Source organism: Battus philenor, unplaced genomic scaffold, assembly GCF_028537555.1.
Source record: "Battus philenor isolate CCGP_79_NKW_IND1 unplaced genomic scaffold, ilBatPhil1.0.hap1 SCAF_26, whole genome shotgun sequence".
In the NCBI taxonomy this organism is placed as follows: domain Eukaryota; kingdom Metazoa; phylum Arthropoda; class Insecta; order Lepidoptera; family Papilionidae; genus Battus; species Battus philenor.
Window position 1 is genome coordinate 6,699,908 of NW_027181689.1, and position 24,216 is coordinate 6,724,123.

At 33.9% G+C, this 24,216-nt stretch overlaps 2 protein-coding genes across 4 annotated transcripts in view; both read right to left on the bottom strand.

Moving 5' to 3' along the window:
- Positions 1-2,194: 2,194 nt before the first annotated feature.
- LOC137925270 (uncharacterized) lies at positions 2,195-7,894 on the bottom strand. The gene is made up of 6 exons (XM_068768696.1): positions 7,767-7,894; positions 6,492-6,628; positions 5,887-5,929; positions 5,250-5,373; positions 3,537-3,681; positions 2,195-2,919 (listed from the first exon to the last, which is right to left on the bottom strand). The coding sequence occupies exons 1-6, from the start codon at positions 7,892-7,894 to the stop codon at positions 2,213-2,215; spliced, it is 1,284 nt and encodes a 427-aa protein (XP_068624797.1). The 3' UTR covers positions 2,195-2,212.
- A 6,046-nt stretch (positions 7,895-13,940) lies between these two features.
- The window catches only part of siz (Brefeldin-resistant Arf-GEF family protein schizo), a 224,351-nt gene continuing 214,075 nt past the window's right edge, over positions 13,941-24,216 (bottom strand). For all 3 annotated transcript variants that reach the window (XM_068768754.1, XM_068768752.1, XM_068768753.1), the window contains 9 exons: positions 23,962-24,142; positions 22,890-23,099; positions 21,460-21,597; positions 20,817-20,943; positions 20,109-20,312; positions 19,281-19,359; positions 18,977-19,110; positions 18,351-18,491; positions 13,941-17,428 (listed from right to left, as the gene is read on the bottom strand). In XM_068768754.1, the coding sequence (XP_068624855.1) occupies positions 17,319-17,428; positions 18,351-18,491; positions 18,977-19,110; positions 19,281-19,359; positions 20,109-20,312; positions 20,817-20,943; positions 21,460-21,597; positions 22,890-23,099; positions 23,962-24,142 (1,324 nt within the window). In that variant the 3' untranslated portion in view covers positions 13,941-17,318. The remainder of the gene's footprint in view (positions 17,429-18,350; positions 18,492-18,976; positions 19,111-19,280; positions 19,360-20,108; positions 20,313-20,816; positions 20,944-21,459; positions 21,598-22,889; positions 23,100-23,961; positions 24,143-24,216) is intronic.

Genomic DNA, 24,216 nt, shown 5'->3' on the forward strand with positions numbered 1-24,216 from the left:
TCTAACACCGACCCGCTAAAATCATTAAAGACAACACTGTCACCTGTGGTTATTCAAGTTCCAGTTTTTTAAGTACTCACTGCTTGTGGCAGTTATGGCAAGATCATCCTAATGACAGAATAAGAACTGAACTGAAGTGACATACTAATTGACGAATCGTATTTTTTAAATACTCAAAGTATTTAAAAAATTCGATAGAAAATGCATTATTAGCTGGATGTTTTAACTTGCGTAAATACCATTCCAATGTCCCCTCTGTACTAACTGTGACGCAATTATAAACCAAACAACAAGATCTTACGATTAGTTCGTTGACCCACACATTAGGTGTAGGATAAAACTGTAACGTAGATTACAAAAATTTTCCTAATAACTACAAAAATACAAACGGCGCACCCACCAAACGATCCATATTGTCAGATTTATACAAGGTTGACCCTCTAGGATTATTGATTCTTTTGAAGGTCTAAGATTTTAATTCAAAAATTATGGCTAGAAAGGTTCGATTAGGATGTGCCAGTTATATACGAATTTTATGTATCATGGCTATCTTTTATTGCCAATATGACACATAAACCGATTGCATGTCCCCAGACATGGCTTGTGTAAATCACCTAACTATATATAATTGCATTGTTTTTGTGATATTTACATTGCCGCGTTCGCTTCTTACATACACTTAAAATCCGCTAACGAGCATGGTGATGTCACAGTTCATCTATTGTGCGCCAAGGCAAGGGTTGCTCCAATAAAATCCACAACTATTCCTAGAATAGAGTTGTGTGCGTGTGTATTGAGTGCGCAGCTCTCGGCTGCCATATGTCGCGCATTGCGATGTGTAATCAATAGAAAGGCATTTTGGACAGACTCATCTATCGCATCAGCTTGGTTAAGTATGAGACAGGATAAACTAAAAACTTATGTATCTAACAGAATCTCATCCATTTTAGAGACCGATCACAGTGGAGGCATGTCGCTATTAAACAAAATATTGCTGACTTGGCTTCACGCGGCGTAATCGCGAGCAAATTTAAAATTTTAGAATGTGGCTAAAATTAAATACTAGTGAAAATGATATGTATGTTACCGGAAGTAAAAATCAACAATAGTACAATTCATAGTGAACTCTACAAGCAAACCTTAATAGATTTTGATCGCTATTCAAAGTTAAAAATTTTACACAATCAACCTTCGCTTATTTATTACGCTTCATACATAATTTCCGAAATCCTAAGAATAAAAATATTACAGCCTGTGGAGATATCAACTTCTTTCGAATCGTTAGTTAAATTATCAAAAGCTTTCATAATGAGTTAAAGATGATACGTTTTAACAAAGAATTAAATTCTAAAAATTATTTACTTTCATTAAGCCCCTTCCTGGACAAAAAACAAATACTAAGAGTCGGAGGACGCTTGTAATCTTCATGCGATTCATTTGAAAATCGTCATCATATGCTATTACACGCGAAAAATAGGCTCACAAAATTATTATTTCAACGAGAGCATTTCCGCCTTTTCACGCTGGCCCACAAGTACTCTTGTCACCCATAAGAGATATAGTCTAGCCCATAGCTGGCAGGGACCTGGCACGCACTACCGCTAGGCAATGTGTAGTTTGTAGGAAGAGTATATATATGAACAGGGTATAAAGCAAAAAAGACGATTATACAGCAAACTTACGACTTTGAATTGGCTACAGCCATAACATAGCTAAACATGTCACCTTACTCACTCTACCAATAACCTTGCTATTTAAACGCTACCGTACTGCATTATGACAAAGTAGTCGTATTAAAGTAGTGGCCCTAAAAATAACTACGATAAAAAGATTTTTGTAACGTAATATAAAAGTTGTTCGAAATATGGTGCCATTGAAAAGATACGAAAACTACCAGAATCTAATATGTTTATGCTCGTAAGGTAAGGTTAAAAAATAATTAATGCTAAACTTATGTCTTATATTCCAATAATATTAGTTGTAAAGAAAATGAAGACGCGAAAAAGCGTAGAGTTGACGATTTATAAAAATAATTATTTCGACTTGATTTTTTATCAAAATGATTATTTCGACGTTATGCTGCACTAATAGTAAATCTTACGACAGCCTTGACAAAAAAAAGAAGGGAAATAAGACACAGATTAAACTTTGACCAGAATTATATATTGCTCTTATTATCAAAAAATCACACGACCTCTAAATATAAACTTAATTATAAATTGTTGTCGAAATTACTTATGCCAACAGTATTATCCGTGTCTAGTAGGTGACAGTCTCCAAACTCCCCGCGCTTCTCGTCGACTTTCTCAAAATTGCTTTTACACAAAAAGTCGCTATCGCAAACAAAGTCGTTTCTTCCGTCCTCGATAATTGTCTCATCGAACGTTGAATCCCTGTACCTCTTGTCACTTTCACTACTAAAGCTCTGGTATCGTTCAATTTCGAAATCTGGAGATATAGTTTGCCCTTCGTTAACAGACTCTTTACCCAGAATATCTTCTGCTTCTATATTTGTATTTGGAATTGATGTTTCTGGTATTTCATTGAAATTAATTCTATTTACATTTTCATTTTTGACTTCATATTTCAATTCGGACATATCGAGACCTTCGCGGTTTTCGAGTAGTGGTTTTATATTCATTAGATTGTAGTTGGATATCATTCGCGAATCCCAGTGGTTAGGCATTTGGACATTTTCTGAAGATGAAGGTTCTATGTCCAAGTGGACGTCTTCTCCGATCTTTTTAAAACTTCCCAGATTATACTGTAGCGGAATCGAAAACGATGGTAGATCCATTTGAGAGTTCTGTCGTGTTGGTAATGCTGATATGTGGATTGCAGGCGCAGGCTGTTTAGCTTTTGAACTATAGTTGCTTAAACTTGACGATTCTGCTAAATTAATGACTTGCGAAGATGATACTGCAAATTGAAATAATTCGTTACTATAATATTTATTATATCTTATCAACCTTTGTTGACCCTGTATCACACAACATTCTAATGGTGCATAATCCTTTTAGAAAGAGGGTCAGCAAGTGTCGTAATCAAATGTAGACTAATGATGTTTCTCTCGTCTATGCTTTGAAGGCACTGCCTTTTAGATTCGATATCCGATATAACATTTATAAAAATGTTCGGATATGATGTAGGATATCGAATCCGCATTTTAAGCACTGTCAACCATTACGTTGTGGTAATATAGTGGTTAACATTATTTACAATGGCTCGACAAAATAACCTTAATTTTTTTAATATTCATAATTATTTCTTACACCCAACAATTACACGAAGGGTGATAAAATCTATGTGATTTTAGAAATTATTTTTGGTAGTAAAGGGAACTTGTGGGTTGTACAACTTTGCAATCAAGAAGTTTAAAGCTTAAGACACCTATTGCTTTTAGTTTTTATTGTTTGATTTTCGTTAAGGTTGATTTGCACAAACTTATTAAAATTTAAACTTTTCCAAAATTAATTTCCAAATGATCACGAGACAATAAAATTTACTCCACACTAGACGAAAATAGAAAGACATACCTGGTATAGTGATGAAGTCTCTCATCTCTAGCGCTAGCGTTGACGGAGACCTGGGATCAGGTGATCTTCCGCCTCTACCGGGATAAGTCTCACAACCGGCTTTCTGTTGCTTTCGCCATTTCGCTCGCCGGTTTTGAAACCAGACCTGCGTTAAGTAAAACCTTTAACACGTAAATTAAAAACGTTGTCAGCTTTATTCCGTTTTTTTTAAACAAAGTTTTAGATAAGAATAGGATCAATATTTAGCCACTTCCGCACATGCAGTGGTAGTCGTGCAATAAAATGCACCGCCCGCCAGCCCGCTGTTAAATGCGTATGCAACAAACAATGCGAATCACACAACTGCCACCGCCAAATTAGTCAACACGTGTTTCACCCCTCCACGGGGCATCTTCAGGAGTTATGTTACACCGATTAGTGCCAAACACAGAGTAATTTTATGAAGCGTAGAGAAAGCATGCTATACCATGCTTAATTACATTTCCGTAAATATTGTTACAGAGAAAAAATACATTTTTATAGTACGTAATATAAATCCATTTAAAATTTATTAATTTTATTCTAAGTCATCGCCATTGTTATAACTCTTCAAACACAGAGGCCAGTTATCAATAGCAGCCCGCACTCTTACTATGGGAAAAATCTTAACTGCCAATCGTATGGATCTTCAATCTAGTGGATTAAGATTAAGACTGGATGACGGCCAGTCTTAGGCCCTGATGAAGTCCGGAATATCCGTTTTTATTCAAAATTGTTTGGATCAAGCTTTATGAACTGGTGCGGATTCTTACTGAAAGGATCATATTCAGTTCTTGAACACGGGCTTAAAGGGCTTAATTACCTTCTCAAGAATGGTATCTTGATTCACATATGCCGATATTTTGATACTTTTTTACTAAAATATATCTAAGTGACGCTTTCATAGCAACACTCCACCAAACCATCAATGTAGTCAGAAAATACCAATGTTGTATTATGTTAACTAATTAAGAAGCTTCTTAAGAGCTATTTGCATAAATACACTAATTTTGTTTCTAAAACCTTGCTCAATAATAATTTTTTTTCATCCTTGAACAAATTACAACCCTTTGCGTGACGCTTAGTAGTTGTATTGATTAAACACCCTATTTAAGAAATATTATCATCTTTAAAAATACGCAACACGTTTCTAGGTGCTATCTTTACCTCCCGACATAAATCTTTTGCTTTCGGACAGGATTTCTTCAAATTCTTTCCCTTACTGCTTAGATCACCTTATTCGTACGAACACTACGTGGATGACCTCGTGTTTTTCAGTCACGAGCAGAGGAGATTTCATTGTGCCTATCAATAGCCCCGTACACAAACATTTAAGTAATAATAACGTATGAAGCATTTTAAAAATTTTATTTGGCACCATACCCACTTTATGTAAGGCAATCTCTGCGATTCAGTTCTCTTTATCACCCCATTCCATTTTAACATCACAAAGTATTTTACAATATATTGCCGCGAAATAAGGAAATACATTAAACAACCATATAAAAATTACAGGTTCAAAATTCAAAATTAATATATTATTTATTTTTAATTATTACAGTATTTATGGCCAGACGACGTACGTTGTATACTTAATTTTTGTTGCAGTTATTGTCCTTGCACTTTACTTTATAATTGCCTAAAATTTTGGTACCTATAAATCCGCTATTACATTCGTGAGCAAACTAAACTTACTTGAACCCTTGCTTCAGTAAGATCAATTCTCATAGCCAGCTCTTCCCTGAAGAATACGTCAGGATAATGTGTTTTGTGAAACGCAGCCTCCAATTGCTCTAACTGTATGTTGGAGAATGTTGTCCTGTAAAATGAAAGTATATCATTATTAACAATCTATGGTGTGTTAAAATGAAAAACCAAAACCCAAAAAAATATTGGAGTAACTAAACTACATTGACGCAATGCAATAACTCTTAAAAATAACTCCGACATTTTTATAAATAATTAACAAATATTTTGCAAAAGTTTATATGTATTAGAAATGTGCTATATATAGCAAAAAAACTCATTTACTGAAAAAAAAATTAACATGTTGGTGGATACAGAAAAATAGATTCTAATTATTTCTAGTGCAAATAATTAAAAAATACTAAGCAATTAATAAATCCAAATTAAATAAATACATCATTTTGTTTTTATTATTTGATATTTTCAGTTTTACTATAAATGTTGCGATTAATGTATTTATTATTCGCAAAATTTTCAATTTTATTGTCACTTAATTATGCATATACTTTTTATTACTACGTCGTCTCTAACACTTAAATCGGTATTATAAATATATTATATTTAAGTTAATCACGTTATAACATACCTGTACCGTCGTTGTTTACGTTTTGGGACGTCACTCTTTGAATCTTAAAAAGAGAGAAAATTTTCTGGTAATTATTTAATAATTCAATACTATGATAATAATAATATATTTTCAAAATTGTTTTACACACTTTAACCAACATTCCCATTTCTAAGGATGACACGAACACGCAAGTATTTTTTAGTATTAAAACGTAGAACAACAACAGGTGGTAAAAAAAATTCTGATTCGTCAGTCACAGTAGCGCGTTATCTTATTTTATTTATGTTTTATTTATGAAATACAATGTAGATTAGAATTTTAATGGCAGGCAACCACAACGTAAAAAATATGAACAAAAAATACAAATAACACAAAGTAACAGAGCAAGTTTGTGAAAAAAAAGAACATAAATATGTGTGGCTCTAATTTTTTCTTGCTTGAGGGAAGATGGAGGATAATGGTAACTATCTAAACTATTTATTTTTATTGTTTCAATTGGTTATAAATACGAAGAATGGGAGAGTGTATCCCACATTGATGTTACAACTACGGAGAAGCAGCTTTGGTGATACATATATTCTAGATAAAATCTATAATTCAGCTACAACAGTATTACAACTTACTCGAACTGGGCGAGTATTCTTCATCGTCTTCGTATTGTTGCGTTTCAATCGAGTCGTCTGCTTGCTCAGTAGTCGCGCCGTACGCGTCTACTGCGTCCGAGTCTGGACGCTCACAAAGAACGGACCCGGGACCTAATCTAAAACACATATTATCCATAATTATAAAAAGAAAGCTTAATTATATAAGAGGTGATGGGCCCCCATAAGACAGACCGATAACAGATCTAATGTAAATAAATTGAAAATCATATGGGCGATAAAAATAAAGCAAAAAGCGAAAAAATTAGATAACTACCTAGACCTGTGATATTGAAGGAACGAGGAGAAGGAACAGAGGCGATGCATGAAAGAAAATTAGTATGTAGAGGAATGCTAAAGAATTATAGAATGAAAAAGAGTAAAGTTAAATCATATGAGAATAAAATTGTATATGAAAAGAATTATTTAAAAAATGTAAATGCCCTGTCGCATAATCGAGGAAAGTACAAGGGTCACCGTTATTGGGGTCCCCTCGTACTTTCCTATCTGATCCCCCAATAGTTAATACTCAATATATATAATAATTGTATGAGTAATGTATATAATAAAGTTCACTGGCTTTTTATTTTTCGTTTTGCTTACTGTTGTTTATTAACTGTTTTGTCGTACCTAGTTTAAATAAAAATGTTGTACATGTCTGTGTTTATTGTAGCACCCATTTTAAGATTTAAAATAAATAAATAAAGAAGATCTGAATAAACTAGCTCGGAGCTGATGGTTACAATAAGTGGAGGAATTAAAAAGTAAATATGTTATATAGAAAACAGATTTTATATGGCCACGGCTTACACCACTACGGTGTTCGTACAGGAGATTCGAAGATGAACAAAAGTAACCGATGTGTGTATATATATATACACACATCGGTTACGTATGTATATGTCGGTATACACTATGTATATATAGTGGCCCCAAAGTGCGCAGAACAGATAGATGGTCGCTAGTGCCTTAGACTTCTGGAAAGGGGATCACGAACCTGTAAGCGCAGAATAGGACTTCCACCGAAAAGGTAGACTAACGACCTTGTAAGGATCGGCAGAACACGCTAGATGCAGGACAATGGCCCCTATTTTTGTTGAAAATCTATGTGGATTGAAGTCTATTTGGGGGGCATAGATTTCTCCTAGATAGACGACATAGTCCCAGCAGTGGACGTTCTAAGGCTGCAAAGATTATTCATAAACACCTCTCGCTTTACTAAACATTGTAGTAAACATAGTAGAAAAGTAAGCTTACCCGTTAAAAAGATTCGGTATGTTGTAACAAAAGCTAGTGGTCGGAGATACGTCATCATTCAAAATGGCCGCCGAATCGAAGCCAGCAGCGCTTGTGCCGGCCTCTCGTCCGTCCAATGATTCTTCCATCTGTACAATAGATTTATTTTCTGACAAATGACTGTGGAAAGTGATATTACAATAAAACTGTTTTTAGGGAGAGATCTTTACCTGATAATATTGAGTATGCACATCATTTATGCAATCCTAATCAAGTGCTGAATAGACAATAAACATTTACTATCAATCAAAGGAAAATTATAAATTCGCTGTTACTGATCATAATCCAAAATTTCATTAACTACGGTTAGTAAGCTGACATCTAGTGTCCGGCATTTGATTTGGCATGTGCGAAATATTAGCTTTTTACAAATATAGTAGGTTTAAATTTATTTTTGTACATTTACAATGTACAGTACACGCTCAACACAACGGGTCTATAGAAGAACACACTACCGCTGATCGTCCGTGGTCCCATGGTCAATAGGTAGGCTTGCACACAGGCACAGACACGCGCGCACACACATATACGCACACATGCACACACACGGGTATACACATACACACGCGCACGCACTTACTTACACGGACACAATACCAAACAGTTAAGGAATGTTTGTATAAATTACTCCTATAAAAATGTAATATAGTATAAGTATTTATTATTTGTCTTCATTGACTCATTAAATAATTAAAATTCTATTGTATGCTGTAAATATATTATTATTATAGACTCGTACATATCTAACACTGATCAAAAACTAGATCTGAAAAAGCTTAAGTCTCGGGACTAGAATTGTACAATTATTTAATTGTTTTTAACACCTCTTTATATTTTATCTAAGTCAATAAAAAAGAAAGTTATTAATATTATAAATATATAAAAATGTCGATATGTTGGAGATAAATATGATGGTAATATGTTAGAGATAAATACTATGAAAAAAAATCTATGAAAACAAGTAAGTTTATAATAATCAACGCAACCGTATAAAACAATGTTTAAAATGTAAATCAGTTACAGCATTAATTTGATTAAATGTTGTACGTGGTAACAAAAATCAAATTATCTTAACCTAAAATCAAAAACCGTTAATAATTGATAGTGTCCGCACGCTAACGAAATCAACCCTATTATCAGTTATTAAGGACTCAAAAAATGTTTACATCAACAAACTTAACATTATAACAGTCAGTCATAGTACAAACATTTTTTTAAAACTTGCTTTCGGTGCAAAATATTACATCATAGTACAGAGGTACTTAAGAGTTGCACAAGTAACGACAACGGGCGGCGACGGCACTTAAATTGAATTAAATGTCTATAATTTAGTTAAGTTTATTAAATTACTAGTAAATGAGTATAATTTGTGGAGTTTCCCGGTTTGCACGGACAGTTTCGTTGATGCTGGTGGAAGAGTGGTCTTTTCGCGCCATAAATTTGACACGTGTCACCGTTATGACCAACTTCCCGCCAAAAATGTTCACAATTTAAGTCACAAGTGCCATCAAGATTACAATGACTGTTAGTGTGTACATTTAAAGGTCTTAAGAGTGAAACATTATAGTGAGTTTTAAATAAGTTTGTGTTTGTGATCTATTTAACAATGTGAATACAAGCAAATTTTAAATAAAATAATAGTAAAGTAAATACACGTCAGAAATATTATAAAATTTTAAATTTTACAGCATATATACAAAAACTATCATCGTGTTTTTATATCATTATGTATGTTTAACAAAAACCTTTTTTTGTTGTTGAAATAATTTAAATAATTTTATAAAGTAAAGAACATTTTATATAGAAAATGGTGGTTTTTACGGCTGGTAAAAAGACACATGCTATAGTCGAAATAATACATTTATTCATTTTCAATGCCAAATTAATATTTTGTAACATGATTAGAAGAAATTATAAATAACTTGACAAAATATTTTTTTTTGTAAACATATATAACTTATTTTACATATATATTTTATTATAATAGATAGTAATTTATTAAATAATACATAACTGAAATGATGTTTTTTTTATTAACTTTTCTTACCTTTTTTGCGAAGATAACCGCAATTATTTTATTAACTTTTGTGTTATATTTTTCCCAAATATCAAAGGTTTTTGTGTTTTTACTGAAGGCTGTAACTATTGTCACGTGGTCGTCACTACTGAAGTGAATACCCGCGGATCCACTGTCGCTATTGGAACAGCGAATGAATAGAGACGCTCCCTTGTTTACTTTTTTCTATGGACATGCTCTTAACGTACACCTTTTACTTACAACACTTAAAAGACTCTATGTTTAAGTATCTAAAGTATTTCAACTATATCTAACTTTATTTTTTCATTAATTGTAAAAATAATTGTTTAGTTACATACTAATACATTTGCATTGTGACAGAAATATTTTGTAAAAGTTTACACTTACACCTAACTTAACAATTAAGTGTAATGAAAATTAAATACGTTTCCTAGCAAGCTTCTTGAGATTTACGACAGATAGATGTAAATAAGATAATAGCTGACATGTACAACCATAAATTCAAGCTTGAATAAAGTTATCGAAGTAATTTTTGATGTTTTGCTGTAGAATTTAAAAATAAGAAGTTGTGAAAATTCTCACCAAGGGCCTAGAACTTGAAAATGGAACCTTCCATACATATATGGTATAGGTAAAAGCACGCGTCAAGTCTAAAAGTTATTATTAGAGTAGTTATTCCCAATACGCCAGGATTTTAGTGCATTGTGCTTGACTTTGGCAACAGAGTCAAATAGTAGATATTTAGATGCGTTCGACGTCATTCGTGTATTACATGGGATATTAGATCCTTTTAATCAGCACAGTCTTTTATTCTTTGGTAAATAGGTGTGATAAATATATATTCAAAATTATTATCTTTTCTGACACAGAACACACTACCTTTTTTCAGTATAATATATTGATACTGACTATATTGTCAGATTTTATACTAGGGTTCTTATGTCGTATATTGCTTTTGGTTATACATAGTAATGACTCCCTTAAACCTATGCGCTTAAGGCATGTTAACTTGAAAAAATACTAATCTGTCTCTTGAGTAAAAATTTTGAACCTATGGTCTTAGCGGCAGCCAACCTAGCCGATAAAAATTAAACTGTAAAAGTTAAATAATTGATATATCAAAGTAAACGTTGTAGATTAAGTTACTAAGTTCTTGTTGTAAAATAATGTATTTCAAATACAGAAACTAAAAAAAAAAACAACAAATGACTACTCCATTGATTTTCTACCATCTCGCCTAGAAAACCATGACGTTTATTATTACGACATTCTCTCACACATATAAACAGAAGAGTCCACGTGTCCGTATGGTTATATATGTTGCTTTCGGTGCTAAGCCAAGCTCAGCTGGGGGGTGGCAGGCGGTGATGACATACAAGTGCCGATGTATCGCTGTCAGAGTATTGCGGCTTTACGTCCTACTGCGTTGTTTGAACCGTCGACCCTGCAGCTCGTCACCCCTGTTACATTTTTACATGCTATTGTGAAACTTATCGTAAAGAAAATATAGTTGAATTCGATGAAGCACTTGTTATGTACTGTTGAAGTGATTTCCTTTACAACATTAATTATTTTTTTCCTTTTATTGGAATTATTTGTTCGATCTAATATATATAACAATAGTAAATAATATTCATAAATAAAGTAACCCCTAGAGTCAATATTTATAGTTAATTATTGTTACTATTTATATACGATATAAAAATTAAAACCAAAATTCAAGTGTAATGTGCGACTAGAATCTCACCATTTTAATTCCGAAGAACAAAATTGAAATTTATTTTAAGACGTAAAGAAAAAAATTTGTTTTTGTTGGTAGTCTGAATATTATTAAATTTTCGAGAACTTCGGTTAAAAATGGCTGATTTGGCTATTACTAACAAGTATCATATTTCAGAAGTAACTATAAGAATAAAACTACGAACGTACACACGAATATGCTGATTATATCCATCGGGACCCCACCAGTCTTCAAAAATTATTTTCTGAAGTAAAACTATCCCTGAAGCCAGTCTTATCAGTATAAAATATAAGTGACCATAATTACAACGTAAGAACCTTTTTTTAGATAATTTCAAGAAAACAATAATAATAATAATAATTTTATTTCCATAGCATCAAAATTACAACAGAATTAATTGAATTAAACATTCATACAGTGAAGTTGGCCAGAGTTCTTAAAAAAAGCTAAACGCGGGCTCAATGAAGCTTTCTTGAATATGACATATGTATTTATTTTTATATATATAATTTATATGTATATACTCGTATATAGTATGTATACCAATTTCCTTTCGTCACAATTCTTCACAATAATAATATATATAGCAATAATAACGTATATATGATATTGTATTCTGCTTTGATGTAATAAAACCAGTATAGTTAATATTGACTGATATTGATTGATTGCTGTTTTACGCTGCGTAGGTTACATAGATCCGCAAGGAAATCGAACAAATCGATATTTACAAGGCGAGTCGTCTTCAAATAGCGCGTATAAGAGCGTCGCCGGGGACGGTTACTTGACCGTTTGGGAACGTTTAATGTTAAATAGGTGAGATAGTCGCCACAATATCTACCATAACCGCCACGTTTGGCATGCGGGTCGGTGATCGCAGTCTATCATTACGAAGTAACAAATTCTGCAAACGGATTTTTTAACTTTAATCAAATTTACTTTAACGCAGCTGTAGATGTTTAAAAGTGTCATATTTATCTGTAGGTTAAACCTCACACTTATGTATGTATATATATATACATATATATATATATATACATACATACATACATATATATATATATATATATATATATATATATATACATACATAAATTTTAATTATGTATTTACACCTGCCTATATTACATATCTTCGTTTACAACAGTAACATACATAACTTTAAATCTTTATAATGAGGGAAGCATATCCTGAAAGATTATCACTTACCAAATGCTCTCTAATGTAGATCAAACTATCCTAACTTACCTTTTCTTGGTTACTTATAGTTAACTTTGACGAGTGTTTTTCGGAGGCGTCCAGGTAGGCCACGGAGTGTAGATGGGCACATACATCAGTCTCTGCTTCCGAAGCGGAAGCAAGGTCATAGTAACAGAGAGAGGAGAATGTCAGTATTGCGATGCGCCGCTTTCGATGCCCTTTCGCGACTAAGCGATGCCCCACTGTGGAAACAGTGGCGATAAGGCTGTGAGCAAGTAGTGCTACCGGAGCCACTATATCTCACCCTAGGAGAGTGCAGCAAGGAAGGGACTGAGAAAAAAAGAGAATGTTCGCCGTCACCGCGAGTGTTACGGCAATTTTGGTAGCATTTTGATAGTCGTCCACTTTTTAATAATGATTCACAGCAGAGTCAAGAACAGGTCAAGAACGAAAGATTTATACTCGCGAGTACTCCCTGTCTTAATCCACTTGGTCTCTCGACGAACGACTCTGGGGAATTCATTGCCTACTAGGATCCTCGGAAGTAAAGTGACAGTCAAAAAGGGAGTTATCTTGCTCCTTGATGGGTCTGTGTGAACGGCCTTCGCAGGCGGGTCCGTAGTGTATATAAACATTTCTGTGACCTTGCGATATGGCGATGATTAAAGAACGTGGAAGCCAATGTCTGTCAACATCGAGTTTTGTGTATATATAGTTATAGTATAGGTGAAGATCGAAACTCCTGCTTCTTAATGACTGCGTCTTTTATTATAAGAATCTTCTGTTGCCCTGGAGAGAACATCCACAATAACTCGTCAAGTTTGTATAAGACATAGAATTTTTTAAATAATTAATGTCATTATACAAGACTTTTATAGTTTATAATATAATTTTATTTTAGGACTTTGAATTTCGTGTCTTGCCGGCGTATGTCACCTAAAACATATATTCAGATTCTATTGAATTTTCTAATCATTATAAATTAAGTGTAAATATAAAATAGGAAAAACAGATGCGGAGAAGGAGGTATTAAATGAAACAGCGAATATCCATATGAATGTTATTTCATATTTAATAAATAAATACATTTCACTGTATTTTTTAAATAAAACTATTGTAAGTGACTATGTTGTAGCAACTCTCAACAACTTTATTATATAATACAACATATATAAGGTGACGCTGTACGCGTTTATTGCTTAGTTCTACATTTACATAACAATTATCAACTAAGAGATATATATTAGGTGAACTCTTTAATATACATACACGGTAAGAATACAATAAGTTAGTAAGTTTTGTTTATGATACAGAAAACTTAAAATAACCCCAACTTAATCGCTACGACTAAATTAATATTCACTACAAACTGTTCATCGACACTTGTCTCGAAATATGGAAAAGTTTGATGTAAAATATTATGTCTATGGTAAGATCGAGTACTAACTGAAAAAAAAAATAACAATTTTTGCATTTGTCTTTGTAAATTTAAGTTTCAAAATAAAACTGCTCCTTTTTTTTTATAGATAACGTGAACACAGAAAAAATTACATCTTTGGCTTCAAGCGAAATTTACAAAAGCAAAAATTATCATCCAATAATTCCGTACAAGCTTTTGCTGTGCACAGCAATCAATCTCGTAAAAGAGCGTTTTTTTATTCTGATTACACATTGACACCGCATGTGGCGATACACCTATGGAAAATACCGTTACATATTTAGGAATTTTTGTGCCAACTTTCCTAATAATTGGAAGATGTCAATATGCTGAACAAATTGTCCAATTACATATAAAAGAAAAACGCTTGAAAAAGGCGAATGCCGCCGTGGGCATGCGCTTTTAAAATTTTAGATAATGTCTTAAGTAGATAATTTCGCCCACAAATTTAATTCAATAATTAATTACGACACTTTTAATCAATTCCATTCGTTAAATTTAATCAATATTATGTAATTATATAAGAATTAAGATTTGATAATAATAATATCTCTTCCAGCCACAGTTGAAAGTAAAATTTGTAAAACAAATGACTACACGAAATTAATAAGGTGGCTTTGGCACGATAAATCAAATAATTTATACCAACAGTAAAATTTCAGCTGAAGCTTCTCATCATTAAAATATTACAACAAAAAACCATAAAAATATTTTTTTTTACTAAAATTGATAGTTTAAAAATCGGACGAAATGTTATCCATAATAAACATAGAATATCAACTGTGGCAGAGAAACAATACAAGTCACAACAAAATTGTGACAAACGAGGCATATTTATAGACATATATTTAATATAGAGATTCAATGAATATAATAAATTTTACTGGACAGAATGCTTAGACGAAACTTTGCTGTTCCTTATTTTCGTATAATAAGGTTTACAATATGAGGACTGGTTCATGTATTTAAAAACAAACCTTAAAGCTTTTAAAATTAGGATCAAGATATAATGTTCTTAATGAGTACCACATTCGAGCTCAGAAAGGTTATTATCCAATTATAACTTTTAATACGAAGAAATTATTCGTATTATGTTAGAATCGATATGAATTCGGAGGTTATGCAATCATGACAAGAGAAGCTCATTAAATTCCAAAAGAATTAATCAAGTCAATTATTTTTCTAACTACCCACGTATCAAATAGTAGAAACAACGTGACTACTAACCGGTACAAAGTCAAGAGTGGCAATATTAGAAACAATTCATCACTCAGTAATGGCCGGCTATCGTCGCACGATCATCCGCCGGCTGCGACGGCAACGGTGCTGACATAGCCGGCACAATTTATAATAACTTACATCTATTCAGTTATAAAATATGGTAATTTCAGTAAGTCAGATCGGTAACGTTCAGGTTTAACTAAATGTAAAAGTTTTCACAAATAGATTAAAAACGCCTTTAGAAAATCAAAGGTGAAGTAGAAAAGCTAATCATACAAAATTGTGGCAAGATATCAGTAAGTATACGTCTCGTGGTGTGTCGATAGTTTTAAAGTCAGTAGAAAAGATTGCAGTTAAACAGCATTGTTAGACGTGACGGTCAGAAATAAGTCGTTTGAATTTAAGACGTAACAGTTTCATATAAAACATGACTTCAACTTGCATTCTATGTATCTGTAATATATTTCTCTACTAAAACGTGTTTATAGACTTGCATTTGGTAATTCTACACGATAATGATCGTCAAAAATCTTATAATTTATCTTCAACAATAACAATTATACGGTAAACTGTTAAGTGTGTTTAGGAAAAATTAGACAGATTACAGAGAATCCGTATTTATAATACAGAAACTAGAAATTTAAGTGAACACTGAAAAAGCATTATAAATTTAAAAGTCCAAACATCGTGTTACTTATGCTACATATGTAGGATGAATATTAATTAATTTTTCAGGAAAGATAGGCCATGTTAAGGGACAAGGGGACATATGACGTTATGAAGGATAACGGTACTGGATATTTATGGATAAAACTTTCAAAACCACCTAGTAGAGAACGGTTACGTGATCTAAACTACGTAATTTTTTTTCAAACCACCTACAACACTAATAAATTCCTCAACAATATATGAATAAATTCGTATTTCCAATGTAAATATAATATGCGGTAATAACTTTTTTTTGATGTAACTTCTATTTGTGCTGAAAAGAATTTTAAAAATATCGTGACTCTACTTTCTGCTATTGCGTAATCTATTCAGAACGTATGTACAACTATTCTAAAGAAAGACAAAACATTTTAAGGTATATTAGAACAAATAACCATTAATAATTTCTGTCTGTTGGTAACACGCGTGACGAACAATGTTAGTTGACAATAATTTTATGTATCGTTCGTATGAGATTGCACTTTTTGATACTTAAACAAACCATTCACAAACGCAACCCAAAACCACCTCAAAACTAGCAATCGTAACCTACAAAATATATCGTGAATTTATTAATTTGGAAAATGTATTAAACAGCGTATACTAAAATGAACCTCACGGCGCACGCTACAAAACCCTTAAACTTCTTCTCCAAAAACATGGACCCAACGTTTCCGAAAATACCACATTATCCTTTACTTTTTTGGTATAAGTTTCGTTACTTGATCGTCGAAACGACTTATCGATATCTATGCTCAGCGATAACGCAGTTGAATCGTTGCAATAATACTTTGTCGATAAAGACAAACGTCGTAACAGACACTAGTAGAGACAATAAATTCGTGTACCATTGGCACCAATATCAGACACCCTTAAACAATTTAACAAGATAAACCACCCCATACCCCATCATGTGTTTAAAATGTCATTATTTTTTCCTAGTGAAAGTGATATAACGTCAAATTAAGTTACGTGGTATCACGTACAACTCTTCAAAAATATTTAATAGTAGACGCAAGTGGCCGTTCAAAAGGATTGTCTATGATGTCAATCCTATGACATATAAGTGTTAAAGATGGCACTTAAGAAAAACGATTGTGAATCAAGGAAACATCGAAAGCCGGATTAAATATTTCTGGACCGTTCCATGATAACGTAGCAGGTAACTTAGACTTCCGTACTCTTTCCAACTTGTCCTTTCGTGTCTGGGACTCCGGACGCGCTGAGTTTGCGTTGGCGTCCGGGAAAGATACCCCCAATACCGCCGAAGAGACGTCCTGTAGAGAAATAATTACATTGTCATTACATAACAGTAACATTATTTCTTATATATATACAAATTGGATTTAGTAAATATATTTTTAATAAGTAGATATACAGTACCCGGCGATAAATATTGCACATCGACCTTTGGATAGAAACAATCGGCTAATTTCGGCTTCGTAGCATTATCTCCATCCTACACTACCTACGTGACGTTTTGTCAGTTGTGCGACAGAGATAACGCTCAACGAAGCCTAAATTAGCCGATCGTCTCTTTCCAAAGGTCGATGTGCAATATTTATCTCTGGATATTGTACGAAGTTTGATCGAAGCAGAATTTTATTCTCAGTCGTTTATGTCGTTTCTCAGTTATAAGTAAGTCCTTTATTAATTAACTGCGCATAAAATTAAGGATTGGATTGGAACTATGAAAATTTTAGATAGCAAGGACTTAGTAATTCAAAGAGATTGTCTTGCTTGTCTTTATTATAATACATACAAACTAATGTCTCTGTCATGAGCCATAATCTCTACTCGATCATTATCACAAATGGAATATTGGGATATGTGTTTATCTAAGGTTGTTTTTTTTATTTTCGAAAACACTTTAGTATAGGAAAAATTGTTGTAAGCATACGAATCTTGATACTCACATTAAGTATTATGCATCGCAAATTAAGTTCAACAATCGAACGTAAACTTACGCTTTTATTATTAAGTGTCGATAAGTTTTACTAAAGGTTTCGGAGTGGAGGCCAAGAAGTGGCAAGAGCAGCGTATGATGTTCGTCTATAAGGTGAACGACCTTGTTAAAATCTTTGGAAAACATTGGAAGCAGGTTGCTTCCGGTCCAATTATAAATCTATGGGAGTGGCTTATGTTCAGCAGTAGACATCTTGTAGCTGAAATTATGATGGAGGCTAAGTTTTAGTTTACCCGGTGAGCGCTGTTCGTTAGGGTGCCTGGGCGATGTAGCGTGCAAGGCGTTGCGACTGCCCTGCTGGAAAGACACCGACATGCCGCTATCCAAGGAACCGACAGAGCCTCTTCGCTGAAGCCGCTCAGCCGCTAAAGCCACTGAAAAAATAATTATTATTTCTAATTAAACTCTTACAAAACATCATTTTGATCAGTACCGTATAACAGTGACTATCAAATCGACTGATTCGTATTAAATCTTTATTAAAAACTATATGCTCATAAAAGCAAAACGGTTATCTATTTAATAAAAAAAAAAACTAGCTGTTTCCTGCTCGCGTCGCGTAGGTAGCGGATTCCCTCTCAATTGATTACTAAGTGGAATTTCTTAGTCAATTCTTAGTTAAACTCTACTGGGCGAAAGGTATGTTTCATGCAAATTTCAAGTTTCAAAACCTAAGGTTTTCTCACGTATATGAATCAAGTATAAATTATTTTAAAAATTTCATTTAATGTTTTTAGGCGGCGCGTAGAAAATATTTAATTGAATATTTTCACATAAAAATTTTCTTTCCTATTTATTTAATACCTGTTTATGTTTTGGGATATATTTATAATAGTTAACATATAAAGAACTCTTTAACCTGGATCGTTGATGTCGACGAGCGAGTTGCTGAGTACGTTCCTCTTAATAATATTAGTGGGCGGTGGGTTTTGGGAGAGTCGTGATGGTGGTACTGTCGGCGCAGGGCCAGCCGGTGGCGGCGGTACCACAACACTGTAACAACATCAAAATAGTTTTTAAGTTTTAAATCACAAACATCTCAAAAATTTCGCTTTGTCTGAAATCATCTCAACCGTGAGGTCTATATTTATTTAACCATTTCTTATACAATCTCCTCCTGTTCGCACAATATGTACTCCAAGTAAGTAAAAATTATTGCATACCCGTGTACATGCACGTGGTCCATGCACTGTTGGTGGTCGATCTCCACGTCCGCTACACCGCTGTCACGATTCTCCATTACTGGTGATTTATACAAAAAGAAAAGTATTAAATTAGCTTTTATTAACTAAATATAGAGCAATGCAAAAAAAAAACTATTCTGTTTAAATAAACAATCTCGTAGTAAGATTTAGAGTCACATATTGTGTCAACAATTACACTTATTTGCCTATTTTTTATGATAAAAATTATACAATAGAAAATAAACATTATTAGGTAGTTATTCTTCCTTTATAAAATAGCCGGTAATATTTTCTGTCCATAGCAGGAAATGTAGTGTTTGGTATTTAATTATCGAATCTTTTCCCATTACGCTGAATTCAAGAGTCACAAATTTCGGATTCTTTTAATCTTCATATTAATGGCTTGTCACCAACCTATTAATGTATAAACCGTTGTGACTTAATGCTTTAAATGCCCTCTCACCCCGTTATAAGGAGAAAAAGACACACACACACACACACACACACAGAGAGAGAGAGAGAGAGAGAGAGAGAGAGAGAGAGAGATAAAAAGGTGTTAAGCATAATCTAACCATACGGACACATTGCAGATAGGTGTTGTCGCGTATGTATCGGTTTAGTTGGTGAATAGGCAAATCTTGTCACGATGTTTTGCTTGATCATGAAAGGTGACGTAATGTTCGCTTCAGAAATCATGGCCTTTAATACTTAGGCTAACATTGTTCTGGATATCAATGGTTTCAAATTATTATATATTAATTATAATACTTTAATTATTTATGGGGTATTTGCTATGCTAGTACTGACCGTTGCGAGAACCTGCATTCCCGCCGCGCCCTTTCCCGCGGTTGAGCTCGCCCTCGATACGCATGGCCTCCATCTCGTCCATCTCGGCGATGCTCTCACGCAGGTCCTCTGCGAACTTGCAACGGTCGTGCTCGTTGCGCGCGTTGAACGTGGCCAGTCGGCGGCCGTCCACGCGCCGAGACAGACGTATGCCGAACGGGTAATCTGTGCATATACATTCAAAATTAAATTTATTTTATCACTATGTGTTCAACAACCTAATATTAAATATTTAATGGAATCAGGCGTTACCTCGCGGAAGTGCATCCTAAGTAAGAAAAGGACCAATATTTAGCCACTTCAGTGTCAAACACAGAGTCATTGACACTAATCGGTGTAACATGACTCCTGAAGATGCCCCGTGGAGGGGTGAAACACGTGTTGAGTAATTTGGTGGTGGCGGTTGTGTGATTCGCATTATTTGCCGCATACGCATTTATCAGCGGGCTGGCGGGCGGTGCATTTCATTGCACGACTACCACTGCATGTGCGGAAGTGGCTAAATATTGGTCCTATTCTTACTAATATTAAATATTATATAGCTTCTTTCATGGTAGCTTTATAAACGCAAAATTATGCATTAACGGCGAGACGAACTGATGATATAAATTTTGTAATTATGCTAGTATGCGTTATATTGCTAGTGTTACATTGACAAATATTACTCACGTGGTACCGAAAATAGATTCACGACCATGCCGCACAGCGGGAATGACTGCCTGAACGTATAGGTCACGGATGATTTCTTCTTGCTGAAGATCTTGGTGATGACCAGCAGATCGTTAAATAGGAACACCTGTAAAAACATTGTTATCATTAAGACCGGTCGTAATGTACTTTTTAACTATATTCATGTTAACAATAGCTTGTGATGTAAAGAGACTAAAGTTTGATTTATCCATTAAAACCTTGTGATGCCCACAGCATACCAAGTTATATCAAGTTATTTGCAGAATTTTTTTTCTAATCCCCAGCAATATGTCGTCACTATTTTAAAAGTATCTGTTGTGTCAATCCGAGCCGCACGCATAAATGTTTTGGAAATTTTTGCTTCAAAAGAAATTGTGTAGTCTAAATTTTTAAATGTGTTATTATTTTAGTTAGTATATTATTTATATAGACCCACTCAATTATACATTCATTTTTTATAAAATAGACGTGAGACCAACAGTTACATATGTTATGCCTTTAAAAGCGATTTTGAAAGAAGCTTCAATATATTGACGTGCTCTGTTAAAATCGTAAAATAATTTATTACAAATTTCATAACATTTTAATTACATGCATGATACTTGATTCGTCAATAACCTACCTCTCGTTGATGGACGCCGGGACGTTCCTTCTTGTGTATGTCGGGTATTTCGTAGAGGCGGCAGTAGCAGACCAGCCGCCGATGCGGTAAGGCCAGGTGTGGTTTCTTCCCGACTATCGTGGCTTGCACTTTCATCACCTAAACAACAAAGTATTTGACATTTATTACAAAACGGAAATCTTTATGTAAAAAACTGTACTTGTAAAATTATACCTTAATTCTTTTAATACAGGGGTAAGCAACCTTTTCAATCAACGGTCCAATTTAAAATAAATAATTTTTGCTGTGCCACTTAAATAAATAATATGTTAATAATTTACTAAACTTAATTCATAATAAAGATTAGAATTTAAAAAAAATAAAGGTAACAAAAGTAGTTATTTGACGCACAAAAATTATTGCTAAATATGAAAACAAACAAGAAAAGAACAGAAATACGGAATAATTCAAAATTTTTAATGGGAATTCGACACTGTTTTTTCGATACAATCTGTTTAATAATAGCCAGAATTGATAAGGTAGCTACACATACACAGCTTTTTAAACATGCATTACTTAGTCTTGATATATGGTCATTTTTGATTAATTGTTTCTGTTTCGAATGTTCTACCAATTTATTTTATAACAATATATTGATGATATCGATAAAATAAATTCGATTTTAGAAATACTTGGTAGGAAACATTAGCGTTGGTAACGGGCCTCAAGCGGCCCGAGGGCCTGGTGTTACTCATCCCTGCTATAACAAAGAGTTTTGCAATATTTTACTAGCATTTTTTTTATTCCGAACGTTTGATCAATTTAAACAATATTTACTACGCAAGCACCAACTGTCGCCATCAAGAGAAAAGAGTAAGACCTTCTTGTTGTGACATGCGACTCGCCTTCAAGAACGCTATAGAAGAATCACATCGAGTAACACCGCCGCGATATTACGCCGTGTTGAAAAACGTCGCTATAAAGAACTATTCATACGTCGCGAGTCCTTCAGAACACTAAGATATTGTTCCCGCCGATGTATTAATATCAATGTAATTTTGTGGACATGTGCATCTTGTTCACGAACCTTTCCGCTCCGTGAACTCAGTACCGATGAAGCTGTAAAAGCCTTAGGGCTAACAGCATTAACATCTTCAGAAACAATAGAACAATAGATGAACATGATGATCATTATTTAAAAGCATTATGGAACAGCCACGTTTACTTCAGACAACTATGTTCTAGTTCAGTTAGGACAGAGAACTATTCTGTACTAAAATTTAAGAACTTTAGATTAAAGATTCCTTAAATTTTTTTTTGAATGTATGGGGGTTTGTGATATCAAATTATTATTTTCATATTAAAAAAATAGATATATTAGAAATATATAGATAGAATTAGAAATAAAACTTCTTGAATATACGTGTCAATAGAGAGTTTAAGTAAACAACCTGAGTGACGTGGTCGCTCCCGGGTCTGAACTCGCTGGCCTTGACCCGGTCGTAGATGCCGGCGAGCATGTCGCGGTCGATGTCGCCGCAGTCGTCGATGCCGCGCAGGTTGCGCACGAAGTCGTCCAGCGACATGCGCGCCTCGGGCTTCAGGTTCGGCGTGTGGAGATCCGTGTTCAGCATTATTATGGCAAACGCTAACACGAAGATCTGAAAAGTTAATTAAATCTTTAGTTTATTATCGAACCAAGTGTCTGGATCAAAGTAAAGTGTCTAACTTCTATTATATACACTAGTTGTTAATATTTTGGAAAATAAAATCTTAGGACTCCACCTTTACTCGATGAAAGAAATAATCTTTCTTACCAAATTACAAGTATTTTAGTTCCGGTGATATTCTGATGAGTCAGGTGGAAATTTCTTATTTATATACTTTCATACGTATACGACCAGTGTGTATGGGATGATAAAAGAATTTTATTTCATAATGCTATAACACCGCAACGTCCAAAAATGATACATTAAATTAGTATTTTAGAAAATAAATATAATACATAGTAATCGAAACATGTTTCTGCCTGGTTTCGATATCGAAGAGCACCGAATCTATGAAATATGAAAAATTTGTGAAGACATCAAATCTTAAGTATTGTGAACTAATTCTCGATACTGATGATTGATATGTTTTTTTTTTTTCATAGCGTGTAATTAATTTAAAAATGATTTCATTAAAAATTTAGCTGCATACAATCTCAGATTTCAAGTCTATTCTGAATTAACGCTGATGCATGTATCTATTTATTTATATTTATCACTGTTACTACTTGTAGCTATTATGCGATACCTTGCTTTGGTCTGCCTATGATTATAAAATTATTGCAGGGATAACATGTAAAATCATAGCACGTGGGAGTCCAACGCTATGCAGCAAGCCTGTTTTAATGGAAGGCTTCCTTTTCATTATGTCATCTGCAGGTACATATGGCTCATAATGAAATGGAACATCATAAACGCACCCACAATGAGAGTCAAGAACTTCCACATTTCTGTTAATTCTTTGAGTGATTCATACCGTATCCTGAGTACGCAGGCGCTGAACGAAGTCTGTGTTGCAAACGCAGTACCGGCGCGCGAATGCTTCCACCAGGCGTTCGATTTTCTGTGCTTCACCTGGCAGCCGGAAGTGGCCCTGGTACCGGCGCAAAGCGACGTCCACCGCCATGCCCGACAAGTCCAGTTCGTTGACGAAGCATCTGTAAGATTGGGAAGTAAAGACTTAATGAACCGTTAAGCACAAAGAAATTTATTGTAAAGAGTTTTTCAACAT

What these genes read in the sequence shown, in the direction of transcription:
- LOC137925270 (XM_068768696.1), bottom strand. Translation starts at nt 7,894, where the DNA reads ATGGAAGAATCATTGGACGGACGAGAGGCCGGCACAAGCGCTGCTGGC. An exon ending in CGTAAACAACGACGGTACAG is followed by an intron (nt 5,374 to 5,886) that starts GTATGTTATAAC and finishes TTCATTTTACAG; the next exon opens with GACAACATTCTCCAACATAC. An exon ending in TTACTGAAGCAAGGGTTCAA is followed by an intron (nt 3,682 to 5,249) that starts GTAAGTTTAGTT and finishes TACTTAACGCAG; the next exon opens with GTCTGGTTTCAAAACCGGCG.